The sequence below is a fragment of the Pinus tabuliformis genome, chromosome Q (assembly GCF_031772625.1).
Source record: "Pinus tabuliformis cultivar Carrire ecotype Pingquan chromosome Q, CPIR1, whole genome shotgun sequence".
Lineage (NCBI taxonomy): Eukaryota > Viridiplantae > Streptophyta > Pinopsida > Pinales > Pinaceae > Pinus > Pinus tabuliformis.
This window is the reverse complement of record NC_142296.1, coordinates 1,164,625,033-1,164,649,172: the sequence shown is the minus strand read 5'-3', so window position 1 is coordinate 1,164,649,172 and position 24,140 is coordinate 1,164,625,033. Positions and strand designations below refer to the sequence as shown.

At 37.7% G+C, this 24,140-nt stretch overlaps 1 protein-coding gene across 1 annotated transcript in view; it reads left to right on the top strand.

The window, feature by feature from the left end:
• LOC149223798 (ceramide synthase LOH2-like) overlaps positions 1-24,140 on the top strand; it is a 68,707-nt gene that overhangs the window by 27,945 nt on the left and 16,622 nt on the right. The window contains exons 2-3 of the mRNA XM_089385928.1: positions 13,259-13,467; positions 16,224-16,379. Of these exons, the coding sequence (XP_089242054.1) occupies positions 13,259-13,467; positions 16,224-16,379 (365 nt within the window). The remainder of the gene's footprint in view (positions 1-13,258; positions 13,468-16,223; positions 16,380-24,140) is intronic.

Genomic DNA, 24,140 nt, shown 5'->3' with positions numbered 1-24,140 from the left:
AGACTCGCAGATTAGACTCAGAGAAGCCGCGAATGTGCGCAGGTTTCTATTGGTGAAGTTGCAGACTTTTCTTGAAATCTGTTTTAACTGCTTCTTTCTGTTACTGCTGTGTTCTGGGTTTTGAATTAGTGTCTAGTTACTGGTACTGTGTTCTGAGAAGTTATTGATTCCGTAGTTGCACAAGGAAGTTGATTAATTGCAGATCTATTTGAAGTTTGATTGATATTCATGGATCTAGTCTGAAAATTCATGAAACGTGGTCCTTGGTAGAAAAGAGAAGGTTGTAGCCTTCTGCAGGTTGAAGCCTGCGTGCTGGTATAAGACTGCACCAGTACAGAAGCATTGTAAAAGAAGTTTCTAATAGAAAGAAGATAGAGACGTATTGCAGCAGGTGGTTTTCACCCACATTGGGTTTCCACCTTACATCTTGTGTTCTTTGGTGTGATTGGTTGCTCTATTTTTGTTCTTGTTTATTGTTGCATGGTTCTGATACACAGATTAATGATCCACATCTGAAGAATATATTAAATTATAAGTCTGGAAGGTATACACAAGTTTCATTAATCAGAACTGCAAATATTTGTATAAATTGAAAAAGAGTTTGATAATACTGATTCACACCCCCCTCTCAATATTATTTCCAACAGTTTGATGAAGGAAAAATACTAATAATAAACAAGCTAAAGAAGCCAATTAAGTGAAGTAAAAATACACTACAAATAGTTATCAAAAGCAAATAAATCACCTACACTTGCTGCCCCTAGATTTCTCAACACTTTGTTCTATTGTCATCCTCACATGGCTCACCATACTCCCACATTTGGTCCAATGGTTTTGCCATTTTGTAGAGCTCTGATTAACTTTTCAAGTTTTGGACCTACCACACAAAATAAATGTGGAAATTCAAAAGAGGGTAAGAAGAGACAAACTTTAAATTTAGAGTATATACTAATCTTGGAAAACAAAGAAAAGGCAATATTTTTTACATACCTGGAAATATGGATATGGTATACAGGAGTAAATCTCCACTCTGAAAATGCTCAACTGATGGCAAAGAAACTGTGGATTTTCCCTTGTTTGCTTGATGAAAAATGGTTACAGGACTCACACAACCCTTAGAGCTCAATCTTAGCACAAGAAAAAACCAAAATGACCTTTGAAAAACCCAAACCGTAACCTATATTCGTGTTTTTTTTGTTTGTAATAGGCCGACAATTTCCCATCTTTTCGCGATAATTAAAGTGGGAAAATAATTGCGATAGTTTTTGGCAATAATATCAGCAGGGGCTCTTTCAGTGATAATATTACGATAATTTCGATATTATCGTGATATGTGCAACACTGGTTTGTATGAGGCCATGGGTAGGGCTAACGAAGCTATTTGATCTTGTAATGTGGCCAAGGGTAACCTTGGTTATGAAAAATATATGAAGATTTGGATTTGATCAATCATAGATGGATTGTGATGCTCTATCGTCCCATTAACACAGTATTGCTTGCCATCAATGTCGTCTTTTCTTATGTAATTTTGATTCCAATGGTGAGATTTTGGAAGGCTTTCTTACGTATCTTTAGAGGTTGCTACCTAATTAGGGAGCTCACAGAACCATTAATTGCATCAGAACGCCAACAAACTGTTTGGCTTTGACACTATTGTCCAAGAAAAGAGGATTTTGATGCTTAGTAAGCCAGTAGAATTTATAATTTTAATTACATGTTTTATTTGAATTCGAATTTTTCAATTTGCCAAGAAAAGTTATATTTATATTCAAGATGAACACTAATACATTTAGTAGGTGATTCAACATTTCTATCGTAGTCCTTTTGGACCTAGAAATAGTCTAAGAAACCCAAAACTTATGCAAAAACTAATAAACACTTTCAACTCACACAAGGACACCTGTATCAGTTGTAATTGTTGGCAGGATGTAGCCTCCCCTTTCACAAATTCTTGTATGATGACTTGATTTTCACATGGGTATATTGTAAATTTTAGATAACAATGGTATGTCCTATGCTTTAGAGCAATTTACTTCTATTTTTCTTATTAGCCCAATATCAATTTCTAGATTGGCAATCACATTAACATTGATAGTAAATGTAGATAGAACATAAACAATAAGCAGAAGACAAGCCAAGACAAGAGGACACAATATTTGGCAGATGCCAGGGAAAAACCCCAATGCGGGGAAAACCCTTTGATCAAATCTTCTTATTATTCTTCAAAAATTCAACAGAGAGTAAAAGATACAAAATTTACTTGCCCAAACACTGTCAAAACTGTCCAGTCAAACTGCAGTCAATAGGATGCCCTAACCAAAAAGTCAACACTGGTCAAACCATCATAAATTCTTCTCCAATTTAGCTTGGTCAAACTTAGTCAACTCGGCTTCCAAAGATAGTCCAAATCAGCCCAAAACAATCCTAAAAAATCTGGTCAAACTTGGTCAACACATAGTCAACTTCTATGGTCAAAGGGCGGCAGTCAACGCTGGTCAAACTGCCCAGAAAATCTTGGTTTCTGTGCCAGAATATGCAGCTTTCTCAAACATAAATTCTCCCACAAAAATCGCAATCAAATGAAGTCAAACACTGCCTGGTCAATGCTGGTTGCAACTCAGTCAACGCAAAGAACATAAATATATAGTCAACTCTTTGCACGTGTGGAGAAGAACAGGCTGCCTGAAATTTGTATGACCCAATCAGATGAAGAGAGAGAAAGATGTGTGATGATGAGTGACCAAATGAGGAAAATGACTCCTCTATATATACACAACGTTGAGGGTGAAGAGACACGTCGGTTGGGCTTCATGAGCCTACATTAGACTTCTGGCTGACCTTGACAATTTGTCCATAGAAGAAATAAATTCATAATTCCATTTCTACTTGTCAGAATAAGATGATCTTTAGATCAATCCTACACTTCTCGGAAAGAGGAATCCAATAAAAATATCATCTCCATCATATGAGCTGTCCAAGGTGGAGTTTGGCCCTAGTTGCCAATTTTAACACTCCCTCTCAACTAGGGAGAACTCCACCTGCCAAACCATCTGTCAATCTGTACCATCTCTGTCATCCCTGCTTTGCTCTGCTCTGCTGAACCATGAAGAAATAATGAAGAAGAAATGATCAAGAGTGTATCATACCACTCTCCACTGACTCGAAGTCAGTCTCCATTGATCCCAGATCAATATCAAACATCCTAGCATAGGGAGTACGGTAGTACACGATGCGTCCATCGGTAGTACTATGGTCCCTATCCTCATTTCCCAACTCATTGGCCAGATGAGAGGTACTTCCCATGAGTCCCAGACTGCATGGGTAGGATGTATCGACAAGAGAAGGTGAACCACTCATCCTGCTCATATGCCATAGGAGAAGGTGAACCACTCATCCTATGCATATATCAACCATCATGGGGTATCACAGGGGAAGGTGAACCACTCACCCTGTACACAACGCACCACTAGGGGAAGGTGAACCACTCACCCTATGGTTGCTCATAGCTCCAAGAAGTACCCCAAGGCCCCCGGAGCTCCTAGAGCTCAATATCCAACTCAAAACAGAACCCTCATAAGAGGGTCTCTCCACAACTCCAAGTCGTTCACGAAGGTTAAGAATTTGACCTTCCCGAGGGGCTTCGTAAGAATATCTGTGACTTGTTCATCAGTCCCAATGTGATGGAGCCTTATTGCTCCCCGTTGTACCATATCCCAGATAAAGTGGTACCTAATATCAATATGCTTGGAGCGGTCATGAAACATGGGATTCTTAGAAAGACGAATCCCACTTTGGTTGTTTCAATAGATCACGGTGGTATCCAACACATGCCCAAACAACTCACTAAAGAGCTTCCTCAACCAAACAACTTCATAAGGGGCCATACTAGCAGCAATATATTTGACCTCGACGGTGCTCAAAGCATTTGATTTTTGCTTCCTGCTCATCTAGGATATCGAAGCAGAACCTAGTGAGAAGCAACATCCCGATGTGCTCTTACGATCCACCACATTGCCAGCCTAGTCATCATCAAAATAGCCATGGAGCCTCAAATTCTTGGTAGTGTATCTTAGTCCATAGGTGATTGTGCCCCGGAGATATCTGATGAGATTCTTGGTAGCAATCTAATGTATGTGACGAGGCTCGACCATAAATGGACCCAATGTATTCACCGCAAAGCATATGTCCGGATGAGAGTTCACCAAGAACATCAGGGCCCCCACGAGTTGATGATAATCCGAACGATTTCCCAAATCGGGCCCAACAACACTTTCGCATAACTTCTTGAAGTTAAGTTTCATCGGAGTAGTCACGGACTTGCAATCAACCATCCCAAATCTTTCAAGTAGCTTCACAATGTATTTTCCTTGGGAAAGAAAAATCTCACCTGGCTTTTGCCAGATCTCCAAGCCTAGGAAGTAGTGCATCAATCCTAGGTCCTTCATCTCGATTTCGGAAGCCAATTCCCTCTTGCATTGATAAATAAGAGGGTCTGCACCTGTCAGAAAGAGATCGTCCACATAAATTACCAAGATGAGAGGTCTATCATTTTCAACCTTGAAGTAAAGGTTCATATCAACTTCACTTCTTGTAAAACCCAACTTCATTAGATAGTTTTCAATCCTCTCATACCAAGCCTGGGGAGCTTGCTTCAACCCATAGAGGGCTTTCTTCAACCTGCATACATGTGTCTTTCGATCTAGAACTTCGAACCCCTCGGGTTGTTCTACATAGACTTCCTCCTTAAGTGAGCCATGCAAGAAGGCGGTCTTGACATCCATTTGATGTAAATTCCATCCTTGTGAGGCAACAAGGGCAATGATCGAACAGATGGTGGTATATTGGGCAACTGGTGCAAATATCTCATCATAATCCACACCTTCCTTTTGAGAGAAGCCTTAAGCAACAAGCTTGGCCTTGAACTTTTCAACACTTCCATCAGCTCCATGCTTGATTTTGTAGAGCCATTTCAAGGTGACAACATATTTGTCCTTGGGTCTAGGGACCACATCCTAGACATCATTCTTCATAATTGACTCATACTCTTTGTTAATAGCATCCTTCCAAACTTGGTGCTTTACAACTTCTTCGAATGTGCAAGGCTCATTTTAAACAATGGTGCTCATGGTAGCTAAGTACCCTTGGTACCTATTCGGCTTCTTAGTTTCACGAAATGTCCCCCTTGGTGCAATATGTCTCTCAGCATCTTCGAGAGTGTCACTGAGCCATGAGGGTCTCCTTTTTGAGGAGGGCTCACGAGGAGGTGGATCAGTGGGATCCATTGTTCTTCAACATCGAGCATCGGCTCATCTTGCAGTTATCCCTGCTTTCCTGTATCTGCTTCTTTGTCCTTCCTTGGAATAGGAAGGTTCCTAATCTTCCCAAGGGCAACATCTTCATCGAAGGTGACATCATGACTTATTTCCACTTCTCTTTGACCAGACACATAGATTCTATATGCCTTTGAAGTTTCACTGTAGCCCACAAATGTTCCTTTCTTCCCAGATGCATCCAATTTGCTTCTCTTTTCTTTCGGCACATGAAAATACACGGGGCTACCAAAAATTCTAAAGTGAGAAACATCAGGTTTCTTACTGTTGAAAACTTCTTCGGGAGTTTTGGAGTCTATTTTGAACATACACGGCAATGTTGGCAGCTTCTCCCCATAGATACTTCGTAAGGGTTTGATCATGAAGCATGGCACGGGTGGCTTCTATAATGGAACGATTTTTTCTTTCAACAACTCCATTTTGCTCAGGAGTATATGCGGTAGTAGTCTCCCTCTTAATGCCAGCTTCTCTACAATAGTCATTGAACTCATTTGATTCATATTCGGTTCCATTATCGGTTCTCAATATTTTGATCTTCTTCCTTGTTTGATTTTTGACCAAGGCTTTGAAAGAGCGGAACCATGTGAACACTTTGTCCTCCTTCTTCAAGAAATAAATCCAAGTTTTGTGAGAGAAGTCATCCACAAAGATAGCATAATATAAATATCCTCCCAAATATGTCACGGGCAACATACTAGATAGATCAAAATGAACCAATTGCAAAATGTTGGTAGTCTTGCTATCACTTGAGGGGAATGGTCCCCTTGTATGTTTTCCTTCGACACATCCTTGATAAACACCTTCATGTTCTACTTTAAATTTGGGTGTACTTGTCACCATCTTCCTTGCATCGGGTAGGGCTCTATGATGAAGATGAGCAAATCTTCAGTGCCATAATTCAGATTGAAGAGATGTGTCGCAAGACATAGCTCCCAATGGGCTTCCTCCAACTTGATATAGGCTTATCAACCTTGAATCCAAGAGTAAATGCTTCTTTGAAATTTCTTTTCCAAACACGTATCTTTCCATCAATGAATGCCACCTTGAATCCTTTGTCTTCCATTGCCGAGATAGATACCAGGTTCTTCTTTAGATCGGGTACATAGAGGACTTCTTGTAGATGAATGTTGTTACCTTGATTCAATTGAAGAGTAACATTCCTAACTCCTTTTGTGGGATAGGTGGCATTGTCTCCAAGAATGATTTCCAAATTTGTTTCCTTTTCTATCAGATTTGAAAGAGCTTCCTTATAACCAGTGAAGTGCCTTGAGGCACCACTATCAATCAACCAATTTCCCAAGGTATCCGAAGGAGAGGCAGTAGAGAGGGCAAATATAAGATAAAATTCTTTTTGCTCGTTATCTAAAACATTAGATTCATCATACTTGTAGTTTCTTGATCTTTTGGGTGGTTGACCATTTCCATGTTGCTCCCCGGGAGCATTCCTTTTTCCTTTGTTGTTGAACCTGTCATTCCTTTGATTGTTGTTGCCCCTAAAATTGTTGCAGTTGTTGTTGTCATCATCCTAAGGTGTATCCCTTTTATTAGGACACTCCCTAGCGTAGTGGCCAAACCTGTTACAAATGAAGCATCCACCCTTTCTTCCATCTTTGAATCCTGATCTTCCTTGACATTACTTCTTTGAACCTGCATTGTTCTTCTTTTTAGCATGAGCGGAGAATGCAGTAGGATCATTCCTATTTGAAGGCATGTCTCTCTCTATCATCCTTGTTTCTTCTTGAGTACATCTAGTCAACAATTCATCAAAACCCGGAATCCGATCGTTGTTGAGGATAGTAGTGTTGAACACATCCCATTCACGAGGGAGACCTCCAAGGGCAATGAGAGTGAGCTCCCTGTTAGCAATAACTTCTCCAATTGATAGAAGATCATTTTTGATTTCGGTGATCCTCATGAAGTAGGATTGGATATCTTCTCCTCTTCCCTTCTATATAACCTTCAACTTGTTCTTGAGAAAGAGGACTTGGTTTGCATTGCTAGCTTTAAACATGCTAACCAACTTGTCATACATCTCCTTAGATGTGCCCAAATTGGAAATGTAAGCAACTAAATGCTTATGAATAGAATCCTTGATGATCTTCTTAGCTTTGACTTCACCTTTCTTGTACTTTGTCTTAGCGGCAGCCGGTGCATTTGAAGGAGGTTCAGTAATCTTTCCTTGCACATAGTCCATAGCATCATGCTCTTCCAAAGTCAAGTCAAGAGACATCTTCCATGCATGATAATCAAACTTATCATTGAGCTTGTCATCAAATTTGAAGTAAGATGAGGAGGCCATTGAATCTTGTCCTTGTCCAACAAATCTCAGTGATTGCTTTTCTCACTCTTGCTTGGGCTTTGTCTTCACCTCAACTCTGATACCATGTTAATTTTAGATAACAATGGTATGTTCTATGCTTTAGAGCAATTTACTTCAATTTTTCTTATTAGCCCAATATCAATTTCCAGATTAGCAATCACATTAACATTGATAGTAAATGTAAATAGAACATAAACAATAAGTAGAAGACAAGCCAAGACAAGAGGACACAATATTTGGCGGATGTCAGGGAAAAACCCCAACGTGGGGAAACCCTTTGATCAAATCTTCTTATTATTCTTCAAAAGTTCAGCAGAGAGAGATAGAGTACAATATACAAAATTTACTTGCCCAAACACTGTCAAAATTGTCTAGTCAAACTGCAGTCAATAGGATGCCCTAACCAGAAAGTCAACGTTGGTCAAACCAGCAGAAATTCTCCTCCAATTCAGCTCGGTCAAACCCAGTCAACTTGGCCTCCAAAGATAGTCCAAATCAGCCCAAAACAGTGTTGAAAAATCTGGGCAACGCACAGTCAACTTTTGTGGTCAAAGAGCTGCAGTCAACGCTGGTCAAATTGCCTAGAAAATCTCGGTTTTTGTGCCAGAATATGCGGCCTGCTCAAACATAAATTCTCCCACAAAAATCGCAGTCAAATGAAGTCAAACACTGCCCGGTCAACGCAGAGAAAAAAAATATCCAGTCAACTCTTCGCACGTGTGGAGAAGAACAGGCTACCTGAAATTCGTACAACGCAATCAGATGAAGAAAGACAAAGATGTGTGATGATGAGTAGCCAAATGAGGATCTCACACAAGGTGGAATGTAGACTATTTGAAAGACACTTGCTTCTTCCAAGTAGAGGTGAACCTTTTAACAAAGATTCCAATGAAGGATCTCGATGATCCTCATTCTGCAAATGCTTCTTTCTAATGATGATCTCTTTATCTTCTATCTTGCTAGCTGACTTTCAATTGTTCAACATGTTACTTCAGTTATCCTTCTATGCTTTCAATGAAGACGCCATGAGCTACTTTCTCTTCATCATGATGACATTTTCAACTATATGAACTTCTACTTCGGCTATCCTTCCATGCCTTTATTATGATGTCATCTCTATCTTAGCTATAATTCATCCTATCATGCTTGTGATGCTTTCGATCATGACAACTATCTTTTATAAACTTGAAAAAAACTAAATGTAGGAGGTTATCTCAGTCATAGTAGAGGTCTTTTACTTCCTCCTTTGTCTTCTTTTCAGTCTATTCTACGTCTTTAGTGATATGGGCTTAATTTATTTCCTTTATCTTCTTGTTGTCCTTCTTTAGTTTAGGACAAGTCCTCTTGAAATGCCCATATTCATTACATTCATAGCATTGGATCTTTGACATGTCAAGCTTCTTCTTTTTCCAGGGATCAAACTTTCCAAATTTCCCTTTATTACATTCATAGCATTGGATCTTTGACATGTCAAGCTTCTTCTTTTTCCAGGGATCAAACTTTCCAAATTTCCCTTTCTTTCTCCTGGCCATGGCAGCGTATGCTTGAGCCAACATCGTTTTTTGCTTTCAACCTAGTTTCTTCAATCTTACATAATGACCAAAGTTCACTGAATGGAATGGCTTCCTTCTTTCCATAAATACTTGATACAAAGTTGCCCCATTCATCAAGTAGTGCATTGAGCACAACGGTGGTCATTTCTTTATCAAACATTATTTCTCCTAGTTCTTGTAGTTGATCTCTTATTTGAGATACCCTCATAAGGTATGAGGTTACCCCTTCTTCCTTTGATACCTTCATCTTGTATAATTTGGTTCTCAATGATATGAATTCTCCTGTAGTACTTACATAAAACAATTCTACCAACTTTTCATAAATATCTTTCAATTTCTCCAACTTTGCTACGTAAGGGATGAGGGAATCCTTGATTGATTCTATGAGGATTCTTTGAGCCCTTACTTCCCCTTTCATATACTTTGACAGTGCTTGAAATTGCTCTTGAGAAGGCTTGGAGATTGAACCTTTAACATATTCAATAACTTCATAGTTCATTCTCAATGAGGATCAAATCTATCTTCTTCTTCCATGCAAGTAAATTTGATGACCAACCAACTTGTTGTTTTCCTTGCAGAATGAAGTCATGTTGATAGTAGATTCAGACATAAAAATAAAGATACTTACTTGTCAAGTGAAGATGCTTCTTTGATGATGATATCTTCAACTTGATGTCTTCTTGATGATGATGACAATTGAGGATGCCTTCTTGAAGATGATTGCTTCCTTGATGATGTCTTCCTTCTTTAAAGATGACAATACTTCTTTTCTAGATGATATGCTTGAAATGTGATCTTTTCTTCAAAGAGAGGGCGACCACCTTATTTTCTTTGATGATGATGGCAATGCTTCTTCTTGCTTTCTTTGGATGTAGGGATGTAGAATATGGAGACTTCAAAATGCTTCAAAAGTGTAGTCCTTTCTTTGAGTGGAGGTAGGGTCCTTGAGGTCTTCTTCTCCTTGTGATGATGGGATCCTTGAGATGAGTACTCCTCCTTAATGATTTCCTTTTCCTCTGCCCTTGTGTATCATGCTTCAATGATGTGATCTTCAGGCTACCTCTTCTTCTTGTTGTAGTCACCTTAGCTTTGATACCATGTTGAGAAATCAAGGGGCAACTTAATTAGGTGATTTCTCTATAACTGCTTGTTATGTACTTTTACTTAACTTGATTAACTTCTTCTTTCGCTTGATTATTATTATGTTCTTATCATCAAACAACTACCAAACTATAAAGATCAAATAGACAAGAGGACACAAAATGTAGGCTGCAAGCCAGGGCCAAAACCTCTCCTCTTGAGAGGAAAACCCACAAGAATTATTCTCATCTTATAGAATGTTAAGAAGACGAATTCCAAGACCTAAGACCCTTCCAAGACCAAGTCAAACTTCTCCTTCTTGATGAACTCTTCCAGCTACTTTGACTTAGTAGCTTCCAGCAATTTCGACCAAGGAACTTCGATCCAACAACTTCCAGCAACTTTGACCCAACAACTTCCAGCAACTTTCACCCAACAACTACCAGCGACTTCGACCTTCCAACGATTTTGACCTAGCAACAACTTTAACTTCCCAACAAGTTCGACTTCCCCAACAGTTTCTTCTGTAACTTCGACTTTCCCAACAACTTCTGCAATTTTGGTCTAGCAACTACTTTAGAAACCCTAACATGAGAGAGAGAGAGGTCCAAAACTTCGATCTTGCTTCTCTTCTTCTTTTCCTTGATGATGTCCTCCTTCTTTAAAGATGACAGTACATCTTTTCTAGATGATATGCTTGAGATGTGATTCTTTCTTCAAAGAAAGGGAGATCACCTTGATTTCTTTGATGACGATGTCAATGCTTCTTCTTGCTTTCTTTGGATGTAGCGATGTAGAATATGTAGACTTCAAAATGCTTCAAAAGTGTAGTCCTTCTTTCTTTGAGTGGAGGTAGGGTCCCTGAGGTCTTCTTCTCCTTGTGATGATGTGATCCTTGAGATGAGTACTCCTCCTTGGTGTTTCTTAGTCGTCCTTAATGATTTCCTTGTGCTCAGCCCTTATGTATCTTGCTTCAATGATGCCTCTTCTTGTTGTTGTAGTCACCTTAGCTTTGATACCATGTTGAGAAATCAAGGTGCGACTTAATTAGGTGATTTCTCTTACTTTGATAACTGCTTGTGATATATTTTTACTTAACTTGATTAGCTTCTTCTTTCACTTGATTATTATTATGTTCTTATCATCAAACAACTACCAAACTATGAAGATAAAATAAACAAGAGGACACAAAATGTAGGCTGCAAGCTAGGGCGAAAACCTCTCCTTCCTCTTGAGAGGAAAACCCACAAGATTTCTTCTCATCTTATAGAATGTTAAGATGACAAATTCCAAGGCCTAAGACCCTTGTCAAAGACCCCTCCAAGACCAAGTCAAACTTCTTCTTGATGAACTCTTCCAACTACTTTGACCTAGTAGCTTCTAGCAATTTCGACCCAACAACTTCGATCCAACAACTTCCAACAACTTTGACCCAACGACTTTCAACAATTTTGACCTAGCAAAAACTTTGACTTTCCAACAACTTCGACTTCCCCAACAACTTCTTCTGCAACTTCGACTTCCCCAACAATTTCTTTTGTAATTTTGACTTTCCCAACAACTTTTGCAATTTCGGCCTAGGTGCTACTTTAGAAACCCTAACATGAGAGAGAGAGAGAGAGGTCCAAAACTTCGATCTTGCTTCTCTTCTTCTTTTCCTTGAGCTTCGTCCTTTTTCCTTGTCTTCCAACTTCTTTCTTGAGGAGATCAAACTTCTTTCTTGCTTGAATGAATGTCCCTCAAATGAAGTCAAGGTTCCCTTATATATAGGCTTCTTAGGAGGTCGAATTGCTGCCCATGAGGCTGACTTGATCCTTCTTGTAGGCCGACTTGTTTGACAAGGCCTTGGAGGGTCTTTATGACACTTTTGACTTTACAAAAATTTCTTTACAAGATACAACATGCCCAAATGGGTCTTACATGTATGACAATGACTCTTTTGACTTCATAATTCTATGACAAACCTGGGAGCACTCAATGGCTGCTTGACCTACAAATAAATTTATCTTGAGCATGAAACCCATGCATCAAGAATGACAATACTATTTTTTCTTTTTTCTTTTTTAATATCAAATATATAAAATCATGATTACAATAGACATTATTAAGACTGAACCTAGTTACACATTTCAACAGCCTGGGCACCACCTTCTACATGGTTTGATACACATAGACCCGCTAAGCACAGGCATACTGATATGCAGCACATTCTAGTGGCAAACAATCCATGACCTTTTTTGTAAAAGGGGGAGAGGGAATCAATAGCTAGCTGCTAAATTTGTTATTGTAAATCACTCGTGATCATGAGATACATTTATATGTATTTGTTGTTATTTTATATTGGTTGTCCAGTTTTGAGTCCTTGATTGGACAACTATTAGGGTCTAGTATTGACTTTGATGTATAATTTGGCATCTGATACATCATATTCATTGGAGCTTTTTCCCATACTTATGTACTAATGTGGTTGTTTGATGTGCTTATTTGTATTTTTTAAAACTTGCCACAGTATGCTGATTTTATTGTCGATGTTTCTGATGTCCCAATGTTCGGACCCTTGGCGATTTTTTGCCGATGCCGATTTTTTTAATCAATGGGCAGGTTGATTAATTTTTCATATGTTTATCTTGTCTCCATTATCATGGAGCACCTCTATTTCCATTATCCAAATGTGCGTATACATTCTATTAAGGATTTATTTGTTTATTCATTTGTGAGAGGGTAACTTTGTTGTTAAATCATTTGAAGAATATCTATAGAAATCTTCTGCACCTTTATTATTCGTGTATTAAAATCATTCAATGCTGTAAACTTTGTCATGTTTGTTAATGACAAAAATATAATGATGCATAAAGATGTAGTTTTGGTTAATTATGCTTTCAGTTTTGATTGGGTACCTAATATTAATTTCTGTACATTATAAACGCGCTTATCACTTGTCTACATTGTAAAATAGTTTGTGTCATGTTTTCCAGAAACTTGCCATCTGGCTTTTACGTAGGGAAACTTCGACGCTAAAGCTGACGAAAATTAAGCAACTGAAGATTACAAAATGCACGGAATCCATGTGGAAGTTGACATATTATTTGGGTGTCCAAATTTTTATTTTTCTTATTTCGTATGAGGAGCCTTGGTTTGGTGATAGAAAACAACTATTTAAGGGGTGGCCAGATCACACTATCAAGTAAGTATGATATTTCTTCCCGTGATATTTTCCAACATACGGAAATTTATATATGATTATTTTTTTCTAGAGTCTCATTCTTAATTCATTCATAGGAATCTGGATGTTATATTGCTTTATCAAGGACATGAATCGGTCATAAATATAAAGCCAAGCCAATTCTGAATAGGTATACATGCAATTGGCAAACTTATAAAATCATTTGATATAATGTAATATAGTAGGTGCATAGAATTTCTTTTCTGCTGATTTTGATGATGTACATACTGATTATAGCATTCAAGAACATCAATTTTTTACCAAAATCTGTGAAGTTGGGTGTTTCCATTAAATGCAGCATTAGCACTTGGAGAACTATATCAGAATCACTACTTTATTATATCTTTTAACAATGACGGAGAAAAAATTTCAACATGCAAGACCATGTTGGTGCTTTGTATTTACACTCTTTTCAAATCCCAATGCAACTTTGCTTCAGATGTGGCTTTTTTAGTAACAATTGGTCTGGAGAGATTTTGGTTAAACATGGTGAAATTCTTGCCAAACCATCCTCCCCATTAAATGAATTTGTTCAAGGATTTTTGAGTTTTGCAAACATAAGTGCAGGATCTGTTTTCAATGGGAGTAGACTACATCTGCATACTCTAGAAATAAACCAAATTGAAAGTTTGAAAAGACTGTAATTTGTGAAGTCCCTTCTGGAGGTGTACCTTGCAACCATTTTCCCTATAAAAGACCAATCATATTTTACAATGACATCATACATATTTCAGATTTCAGGAAACAAAATTATACATTAATAATCAATATCATACATGGAAAATAATATGTAATCAGAATTTCAGATTTCTACATTGTAAACAAAATTCATACTTTCTAAATAGTCACAAATGTCAAAATAAAAAAAATTACATCATATCAGATTCATTAATCCATATATATTAATATTTGTAAATGATAAATGTTAAAATTACAAAATTTGAGTTTATATGGAAAGTTCGAAGAGTTCAAAATCAGGAACATGAAAATTTAGTCTATTTTGATGGATATTCTTCGCCCTCCACATCCTCCAATGAAACATCATGTAATTTTTTCCCTGCTTGATCATAAGAAGCATCATGTCCAGAAGATGATTCAGGCAGTGCTGAGCAGTACCATGATGCCCACCAATAACAAAAGCGGAAGAACCTCTCATAACGGATCTGGACCCAGGCGTAGATATCTCATTCCTCACACATAAAAGATCATTGGAAGAGGAGCAAAAAGAGAGGTTTTCTTTTAAGCATTCAGGAGCAGTCATGTCTTCATCTTCAGGATTCACATCTCACAGCTTTGGAGGACTCATTATAATCATCAGAATGAGAAATGAGATAAAGATTTGAGTGAATGTACAGAAGATCCTCTACCTTTGCTGATTAAAGTCTGTTTCTCTTGAATGAATGGATGAACCCATAAGTTCGTCCATTTCTGTCTGCTGTTGAAGATGTGCAAAACTATGAAACAACTCTTGATGCAAGGGTTTGGAATTATGGGGTTTGGGCAATATAATATGATCACTGTGAAAGAGGCTTCATAGTGCCCGTATCAGTAAGTGCATCTACATTTCCAAATTGACCACTTATTGTGATGAATGAAGTAAGCTTTTTATTTATCTCTGACAGCTCCATCAGATCAGTAGATTCAGTACAAGTTTTAGCAAATGCTGCTCTAAAAGTTAAAATCTTTGACCACCTCACTTTGTTATTGTTTGGGTCCCTCCTCTTACCCCCAAATTTAGTCATGGATGCCTTATCATAATATTTTGGGTTCAATATGTAGGCTAAAGATTGCAATTGGGTATATGATTATGTCGTTTATGGTGCCATACAACAAAAGGTTCCGGTCTTCAACAAATTGCTGAATTCTTTCCAACATATGGTGGGTACCCTCTTAAATGTCTCTAAATATAGGCACATTCATATCACAGAACCGTATCAATTCAACTAGTGGCTCCATTCCAGCTTGATCCCACCAACCCTCATCAATAATTGTTCATCACAATACCTCCCTAAATGCCCAAGTGCCAATCTCTGACCTCCCATATGGCAATGCTTAACTTGTTTCTGGCAACATATTAATTTTAAGCACATACACGGTATGGAGTTATGGCTTTAAAGGATTTGCTGTGGCATCTACTCAGATACATAGTTTTTCCAGTCATATGTACTGGACCCTAGTCACTTAGTAGGGATGAACAACACTCATAAGGATAGTGGTTTAACTACTTGTAGGGGCAATACAGACTGGGATATACTATTTTTCCAGTCACATCTACTGGATCCTAGTCATCTAGTAGGGAATCGGGATGAGCAATACTGACAAGGACAGCGATCAAACCACTTGTAGTGGCATTACTAACAAGGAAGCACAAATATTTCAATTACTTATCTAATGCATGCAATCTAATATTTTTTTAACATGGGCAGGTTGTTTTTTGGATTTCTGGCCTGTAGTAAGAAGTTAGATTTCAAGCTATATCATGTTTCTGTGCTAGTCTTTATCGAGTTCTTTAATTGATAATCAGATAATGAAATATTTGTTGTTTGCCTAATTATAATTCTTGCAACCATTTATAAGATGCATACAATTCTTCTCAGATTGGGTTTACCTGTTCTTCTAAGTAATTAATCCAGGGAGACAGCAGCAATGCACATTGGACTTCTGTTTACTTGGATTGCACGTGGATTTCTCTTACTTATCTTGTGTTTTATTTCCAGGTTTCCGCTGAAACTTTTCTACATGTGCCAGTGTGGATTTTATGTTTATAGCATTGCTGCACTTCTCATGTGGGAAACTCGAAGGAAAGACTTTACTATCATGATGTCACATCATGTGATTACAGTGTTTTTGATTGGGTATTCATACATTACTCGGTATGCACATTAATCTAACTTTTTTTCCCTTTTAGTATTTATTAGAAAGAACAATGTGAAGTTAAAGCTTTTGAAATCAAATGTCTGGTGAAGTTGGCCAAAAAATTCTTCTGTAGATTTCCTTCTGATGTCTTTGCGGACCCTCTCTCCTAACTTTGATAACATTAAAGCATACTTGTTCAATATCTTTGCAAGTCTATATCCTGTCTTCTCCTGTTGGATTATGCATGCATTCACATGTTCAAATAATCCTATTGTGCATATATTAACCTACTCCATCTTCAGTCAATATCATTTCTCCATTCGATAGCATTAGGATGTTGAAGAGTGACATTTAAAGAAGAAACCATTCATAAAGCTGTTTCATTGTGCCGAGAGGCACTCTAAAGCCTAGTATGGAGGAGATGTTGTCATCTTAGCATTACGTAAGATTATATTAAAAAATAAGAAAAAAACCTTATATTAAAAATTAAAAAAAATACAAGTTGGCTTTAGAGTAAATTTAGATTTATGTTTTTGGGTTAAAGCTAGAAACACAAGCGATTGTTAATTTTACTACAAGACAACAGCAATAATATTAGCAAAAAAAATATACAAGTAGGCTTTAGAGTAAATTTAGATTTATTTTTTGAGTTAGAACTAGAAATAATAAAGATTGTTAATTTTACTACATGACAATAATTATAATAAAGATTTACTTTTGATGATGAGTTGTCATGGAAATAGGGAAAAAGGTCTACTAAATTAGTTTGTAATAAGAAAAGTAATAAAGATATATTTATAATGAAATTATAAAATTGATTTTTTTTATTGGTTGACAACAAACAAAAAAGATTGGACTCTATTCATAGTTGATTGCACCGAGAGTAGAGCTAAGCCTAGTGCAGGAGAGATTTTGTTACATAACATTATGTAAGTAAATAAATAAAAAAAATAAAAAAATAAATAACAAAAAATAAACAACTACGTATGTACATGACAATATCTAAAAAAAGTAAACCAGTGTAGTTCCATCTTAAACTTGGATCTATCAAGCACCAAGAGAGATCAAATTCCTTAAGGTGTAATTTTTTATCATTTAATATTAAAGGATTAATACATGACATGGAATTAAATGATAAAAAAATTTACGCCTTATGAAATTTGTCCCCCTCGGTGCTTGATAGATCTGATTTTAACACGGATCTACACTGGTAATAAAGAAGTCATATAGTCACATTATCAAACTGATTTCACAGATTACAAACACAGTTCATTTGCACATTTTATGCAAAGAACATGAACAAGGTCAATAATATTACACACATGGCAACTTTTGTTAATGGATGGGCACTAGGATGTTTGGAAATATTAGAAACAAATAAAAAGGTAGTTTTTTCCAATGTATTTACTCTATTTTTGGCAAATTAGATCACACCCTTTTGTTATACGAAGCCCCTTTGACTATGTACTAGATCAATATCGATAATACTTACCTGCAATAATCACTTAGGTGTATCTATGTATTGCATATTAGCAAATTTGCTAAGTGTTTCCAAATTTTAGCAATATTGTTCAAATTTGTATAGGTTACAGGGTGAACCTGTACGAGCCCTAGTTCATAACACAAACGACTTGTGCGAGTTATGGCACAAGAGGATGGGGCACTTGCATTATAGAGTGTTGCATATTTTGAGGGAGATAGTCATATGTCTTTTAGAGTTCAACATTGAGTAGCAGGGAGTATGCAGAGTGTGCACGCTTGGCAAGCATGCCAAGGTTGCTTTCCCAAGCAACGAACATAGGTCCAAGGGGATTCTAGACTCTGTGCATTCATATGTATGTGGATTGACGTGTGTAGCATAAATCATAGGGATCATGTGCTATGTTTCCTTCATTTATGACTTCTATTGCAAGACATGGATCTACTTCTTAAAGATAGAAGATGAAGTCTTCGGCAAGCTTCAAGAGTTCAAAGCTCTTGTTGGGAACTAGATAGGGAAGAAGATCAAGGTTTTGGGATTAGATAATGGGGGTGATTATACCTTCAACGAGTTCAAAGATTTCTGCAAGGAGGCAGGAATCAAGCAATTGACTGTTTTCTATAACCCATAGTAGAATGGGGTTTTTAGAGAAAAATAATTGCTCTGTCATAGGGGATGCCAAGGCCATGATTAATGACCAGGACTTGTTGATGTTTATTTGGGAAAAACTATACAACACAACAGTCTAAATCTAGAATAGGTGTCCTCATAGGATCTTGAAGGACAAGACACCAAAGGAAGCATTCATTCGTGTGAAGCCAGAGGTGAGTCATTTTTGCATCTTTTGTTGTCCAGTCTACATCCGTGTACCTATAAGAAAGGAGGACCAAGTTGGGCCTTTCTAGCAGAAAGGGTTTATATGTGGGTTACCATGAGATTTCAAAGGCCTATAGGGTCTATATTCTAGAGTAAAGGAAGACAATAATAAGTAGGGATGTAAAGTTTGAGGAAGACTTCACATCAAGGAAGTCGCATGAGCCCATTCTAGTGACAGAGGATGACAAACAAAAAGCTTTGAAAGTCGAGCCAAAGTCACCAAAGACACCGACATTTTCCATTTTATGATGACAACCTTCAGATGAGGAGGAGATATTAGCCCCTTCTAGTTCTGTTAGGAGCTCTCGATGGTTCATACAAATATTGAGGGATGTTTAGGAGTATGTTGGAACTCCTAGGGCAAATTTAGGGAGTAGGCCTTTGAAAAAGCTTCCTACTTACATGACATTGATGAGCAACATCATTGATTCAAAGCCTTCCAATTTTTAGGAGGTAGAAAACCAATAGGTACGGTGGGATGCCATGGTGGAGGAGTACACCTCCATTATGAAGAATGGTGTTTGGGATATAGTGCCAAGATCAGGGGGGAAGTTTTTAATATCTTCCAAATGGATCTAGAAAGAAGGAGTGGACTATAAATATGTCCCAGGAGCAAATTTAGGGAGCGTAGGTCTCAAAAGAAGCTTCCTACTTACATGGCATTGATAAACATCATCATTGATTCAAAGCCTTCAAATTTTCAGGAGGTAGCAGACCAATAGGTATGGCAGGATGCCATGGTGGAGGAGAACACTTCCATTATGAAGAATTATGTTTGGGATATGGTAGAAATATTGGAGGGGAAGTAAAAAATAACTTCCATGTGGCTCCACAAAATCAAGCATGTTATAGATGGCAGCATTGAGTAGTTCAAGGCAAGGTTTGTGGCAAGAGGGTTCTCCTAGAAAGAGGGAGTGGACTACGAAGAAGCATTTGCTCAAGCCACCAGGTTCACTTCCATTAGTGAAATTATATCTTTAACTTCATTTATGTGATGGAGGATACATTAGACAGATGTGAATATAACTTTCCTTAATGGGGTCATTAAGGAGGAAGTGTACATAAAGCAACCTAAAGGATTTGAGGTAAATGGGAAGGAGTCACATGTTTGTAAGCTTAAGAAAGCCTTGTATGGACTAAAGTCACCGAGAGCATGGTACTCTAGGATCAATGGATATTTGTTGAGTATGGGCTTTACCAAAAGTGAAGTAGATCATTTGTTGGGATTTATTTGCTTATGTTGGTGCTATATGTAGATGATTTGTTTCTTACAGGTATAGGTGCAGAGGAGCTCATTGTAGGGTGCAACACAAATTTGGTGGCTAAGTTTGAGATGTAGGACATCACATGATTCATTACTTCTTGGGTTTGGAGTTTTGGAAAAAACCAAGGGTGATATTCCTTGGTCAAGGTAAGTATGTCGTTGAGATCTAGAAGAGATTTCCAATGGAGGACTGCAAACCTATGGCCAAACCCAGCATCACTGATTTAAAGAAGGTGATAAATTTAGATTTAGAATTGGCAGATCCAACATTATATAAGAAATTGATAGGTTTCTTAATGTATTTGGTCAACACTAGAACAAATATATGTTTTACAGTGAACACCTTAAGTTAGTTCATGGTGGAGCTAAGATAGGAGCATTGGGTAGTAGCAAAACATGTGCCTAGATATTTAAGGGGCATAATGGAGTATGGTTTGAGTGTTAGATTTTGGGCACTAAACTTAGTGCACACACACACACCAAATTTGGTAACATCTTCCGATTTACTTTATACAACTAATGAATTGAAACACATTGATGTGTCTAACCATAAACAACAGGGGCAAACTCAACCCTTTTCTTCTATCCAAATAGGGGCAAACTCAGACCTTCTCTACTATCCAAACAAGGGCAAATTCAACCTTTCTCTACTGTCCAAATAGGGGCAAGCTCAACCCTCCTCTGCTGTCCAAACAGGGGAAAACTCAACCTTTCTTTGTTGTTAAAATAGGGGAAAACTCAGTCCTTTCTTTGTTGTCCAAAGACGGACAAACTCAACCCTTCTCTGCTTTTGCTTCCAAAAAGGGGCAAACTCAACCCTTCTTTGCTTTCTTTTAGCTTACTCAACCTCTCCCTTTTGTTGTCACAACTACAACATACTCAATAGCATTACTTGGACTGCCTAAGGCCTACTTGACCTCCTCAAAGCAACCACCTTCCATAGGCCCTCTTAGTTCTCCATAGGTCTGAGACCTACTCGACCTTCTCCTTAACAAGATGCTCTCTTTCCAACCACATGAATGAGTCACTCACCCTTGTACTTACTTTCCCAAAGGGTGCAATACCATGGGTTATCAAAATACCATGCGTCTATGTGTGCAAAGCCCCATCACTTAGACCACTTGCCCCACACTTGAGAATAATCCCGATGCTATGAAAAACATCAACATTGAGATATATTGTATATGGTGAAGTGAAGTTGTATGGGTATACAAACTCAAATTGGGTAGATAGTGGAAAGACAGGAAGAGCACCTCAAGGTGCTGCTTTAGCTTGGGATTAGTGGAGATATACTAGTTCAGTAGAAAGCAGACTTCTTTGGTACTTAGCTTAGCAAAGGTAGACAAGTACAATGAGTTGTGAGGCCAATTGGCTTCACAAATTGATTGTAGGTTTATTTGGTCAGGAGTTGGATCTCATAATGATTTATTGTGATAATTAGAGTTGTATCAAACTTCTTGAGAATCCAATACTTCATGATAGGTCCAGGCACATACAGATAAGATATCACTTCGTTTGAGACAAGATTTAGAAGGGAGCAATGAAGCTCTAGTATATTCCCACCGATCAGTAGGTAGTTGATGTTTTGACCAAGTCCTTAGCAAAAGGGAAGTTTGAAGCATTTAGAGATAGACTTGGATTAGTGCAGAAGTCCTTCTTCACTAAGAGGGAGTGTTGAGAAGTATAACTCAAGTAGGAGATTCTTGCACATGTTAAATGTGAATGTGCGAGAAATAGTTCGTGACAACTTCTAGTGACCATTTCGTAAAAGTGGGAAACAATACCATCTTGTAATTTCACTTCCATAAATACAAGTGAAGGTCAAATTTCCTATATTCTTCTAGTCTTAGAGATCTGAATGAAATATTCTAGAGATTATATAATATTAATGAATTAGATTGTTTATAATCTTTGTCATACACATCATTATTGAGATAAAGTGGTTGCTAGGATTGAGGAGATTAGTTATCTCTCTTAAAGCATAAATAGGACAAGATGGAAGAAGTTGACACACTTGGGAGACACAAACCAAGGGATGTAGGAGAGTGCATCTGAGAGGAGAAAGTGTAGATTTGCTATAGCAAACACCAAGAGGGAATCTGTAAAACAACAACCTGATACAATTGGACAACAATAGCTGCTTCCTTCTTTCTTCAACGAAGCTATACTTCTATTTCAATAGGTTATACTTCTTTGGTTTGTAGAATTTTTGTTTACCGTATGGAATCTGGATGCTAAGTTATAATAGATTGTGGAGGTACCTTCTAAGCTTTGATCATTGGAATGATAAGTCGGTTTGAAGGGGAAAATCAATGTGTATGTGTGTTATTAATTTATTGCTTCTATTGTTCATGTTTTAGCCATGTGTGTGATTGTTGCATGTTTAGAAATGTTCATTTATGTGATTAAATAAGTTCAAATCTTAGTTATTTAATTAAGAGAAACATAGGACAACAGTCACCTAGGGCTTAAAATGTTTCATGGGGGAGGCTCACTCCTCCTTGGCTAGATCATTGTGCTTGCTACTCATTGGTCTTCCCACATGTGCCTACCTTGTTGATCACCCCTTAGTTGGACTTTTGATGGATGTGGAGCATGTTATCTCATTATGGTGGTTTGGTATACGTGCTTATCTTGGATATCGATGATGGTTTTAGCCTTCCTAGGGGTTTGGATGATGATGTTAGGAGGTAGACGTTTCATGATGTTATAGATGTTACTAGTGACTTGGTGTGTTGATATATGATGTTGGTGTCACTAGGATAGAGTGTTACACATGGTTTGTTGGATGTGTGATGGGAACACAATTGATGATTGGATGGGGTTAGCATTTCTTTATGCCCCCTTCTCTTATGATGTTGTTATGGTGGAATGATTCATGTTGCCTTTGTGGGATTTTCCTAAGTGATTTAATTTTATGATGTAACATTATTAGCATCACCTAGGGGGGAATGTGTTTCATGATGTTAACATCCTTATTGATATGTTATTCTTAAGTTTGATTTAGAAAGGGGGCCATTACATATGATTTGATGGTGATATAACCTTTTCCTATTTTTTTTTTTAAAATTAACTAGAATGAGAATTTTTGGAGAATCGAGAACTTTGAAAGATCGGCTGCCACTGTTACACCATATATCATAAATGCCACAAACGAGCCAATTACAACATGTTTTCGGAGACTTGAACCCACACAATTGGGGGAACGAATTGTTCACCAAACCACTCAAGCTAAGATCCTTTGACATTTTAAAAGGAGGACATGGGGGTGGGCTTTGATCCACTTATGTGTGAACAAGTCACGAAACTATTTAATATGGTCTCTTTGGGTGTAACCACATGTTCAATGACTACCTCACGGTGCCCCCATGGCTCTAGGGAAGCCTTCATGGGAATTGAACCTTGCCCAATGGTGAAAAACTCCTTGTTTCCACGATTGGATCCAATCCCTTTGGGCTAATCTTTTCCTAATGTAGGATGATGAATTTTGATGTAATAATCCCTTGGTGGTGGCACAACTTACATTGGGATTTATGTTTCGTTGTTATCATGGTGGGGTTTTTCTAGGTAAAACATATTCTATTTACACAACAAACACTTTATTAGAGTGCACCCTTCATTTCATGGTGAATTAATTAGTTGGTGACTATTTGGAGGGGGACTATGGTTTTCTTTCAGCATTAACCTTTATGCACACATATTAAGGTTGATTTGATTGCCCAATGGTAAAAATAATATAATTTATCTAAATTAAGGACAATGGCTAGGGTTCCCTACTTCATCTACCTTCTTTTCACACTTGAAGTTGTCGGTTGGAGTTGGTTGAGGCTTTCTAGTGGTGCAACCCCGCTTCTTGAGGGCATGCATTAATAAATTGTTTCTTGGAGGTTGGCACACTTTGCTAGGGAACACTCTTTTGTGTTAGACATCGTCATGACATGGCATATGGAGTATATTTTATTATTGAGGTCTAAAACTTTTGGCACATCCTCCTAGTGTGCTCTTCTTTGGAGAATATTTTATTATTTATGGGTGGTTGAGGTAGTTGTACGACACACTTTTCTTGGGCACACCTCTCCTATGTTCTCTCATATTTATTGCATGGATATTTTATCTACAATTTTCATCATTTGAATTTCATTGGATAGTGCTCTCACC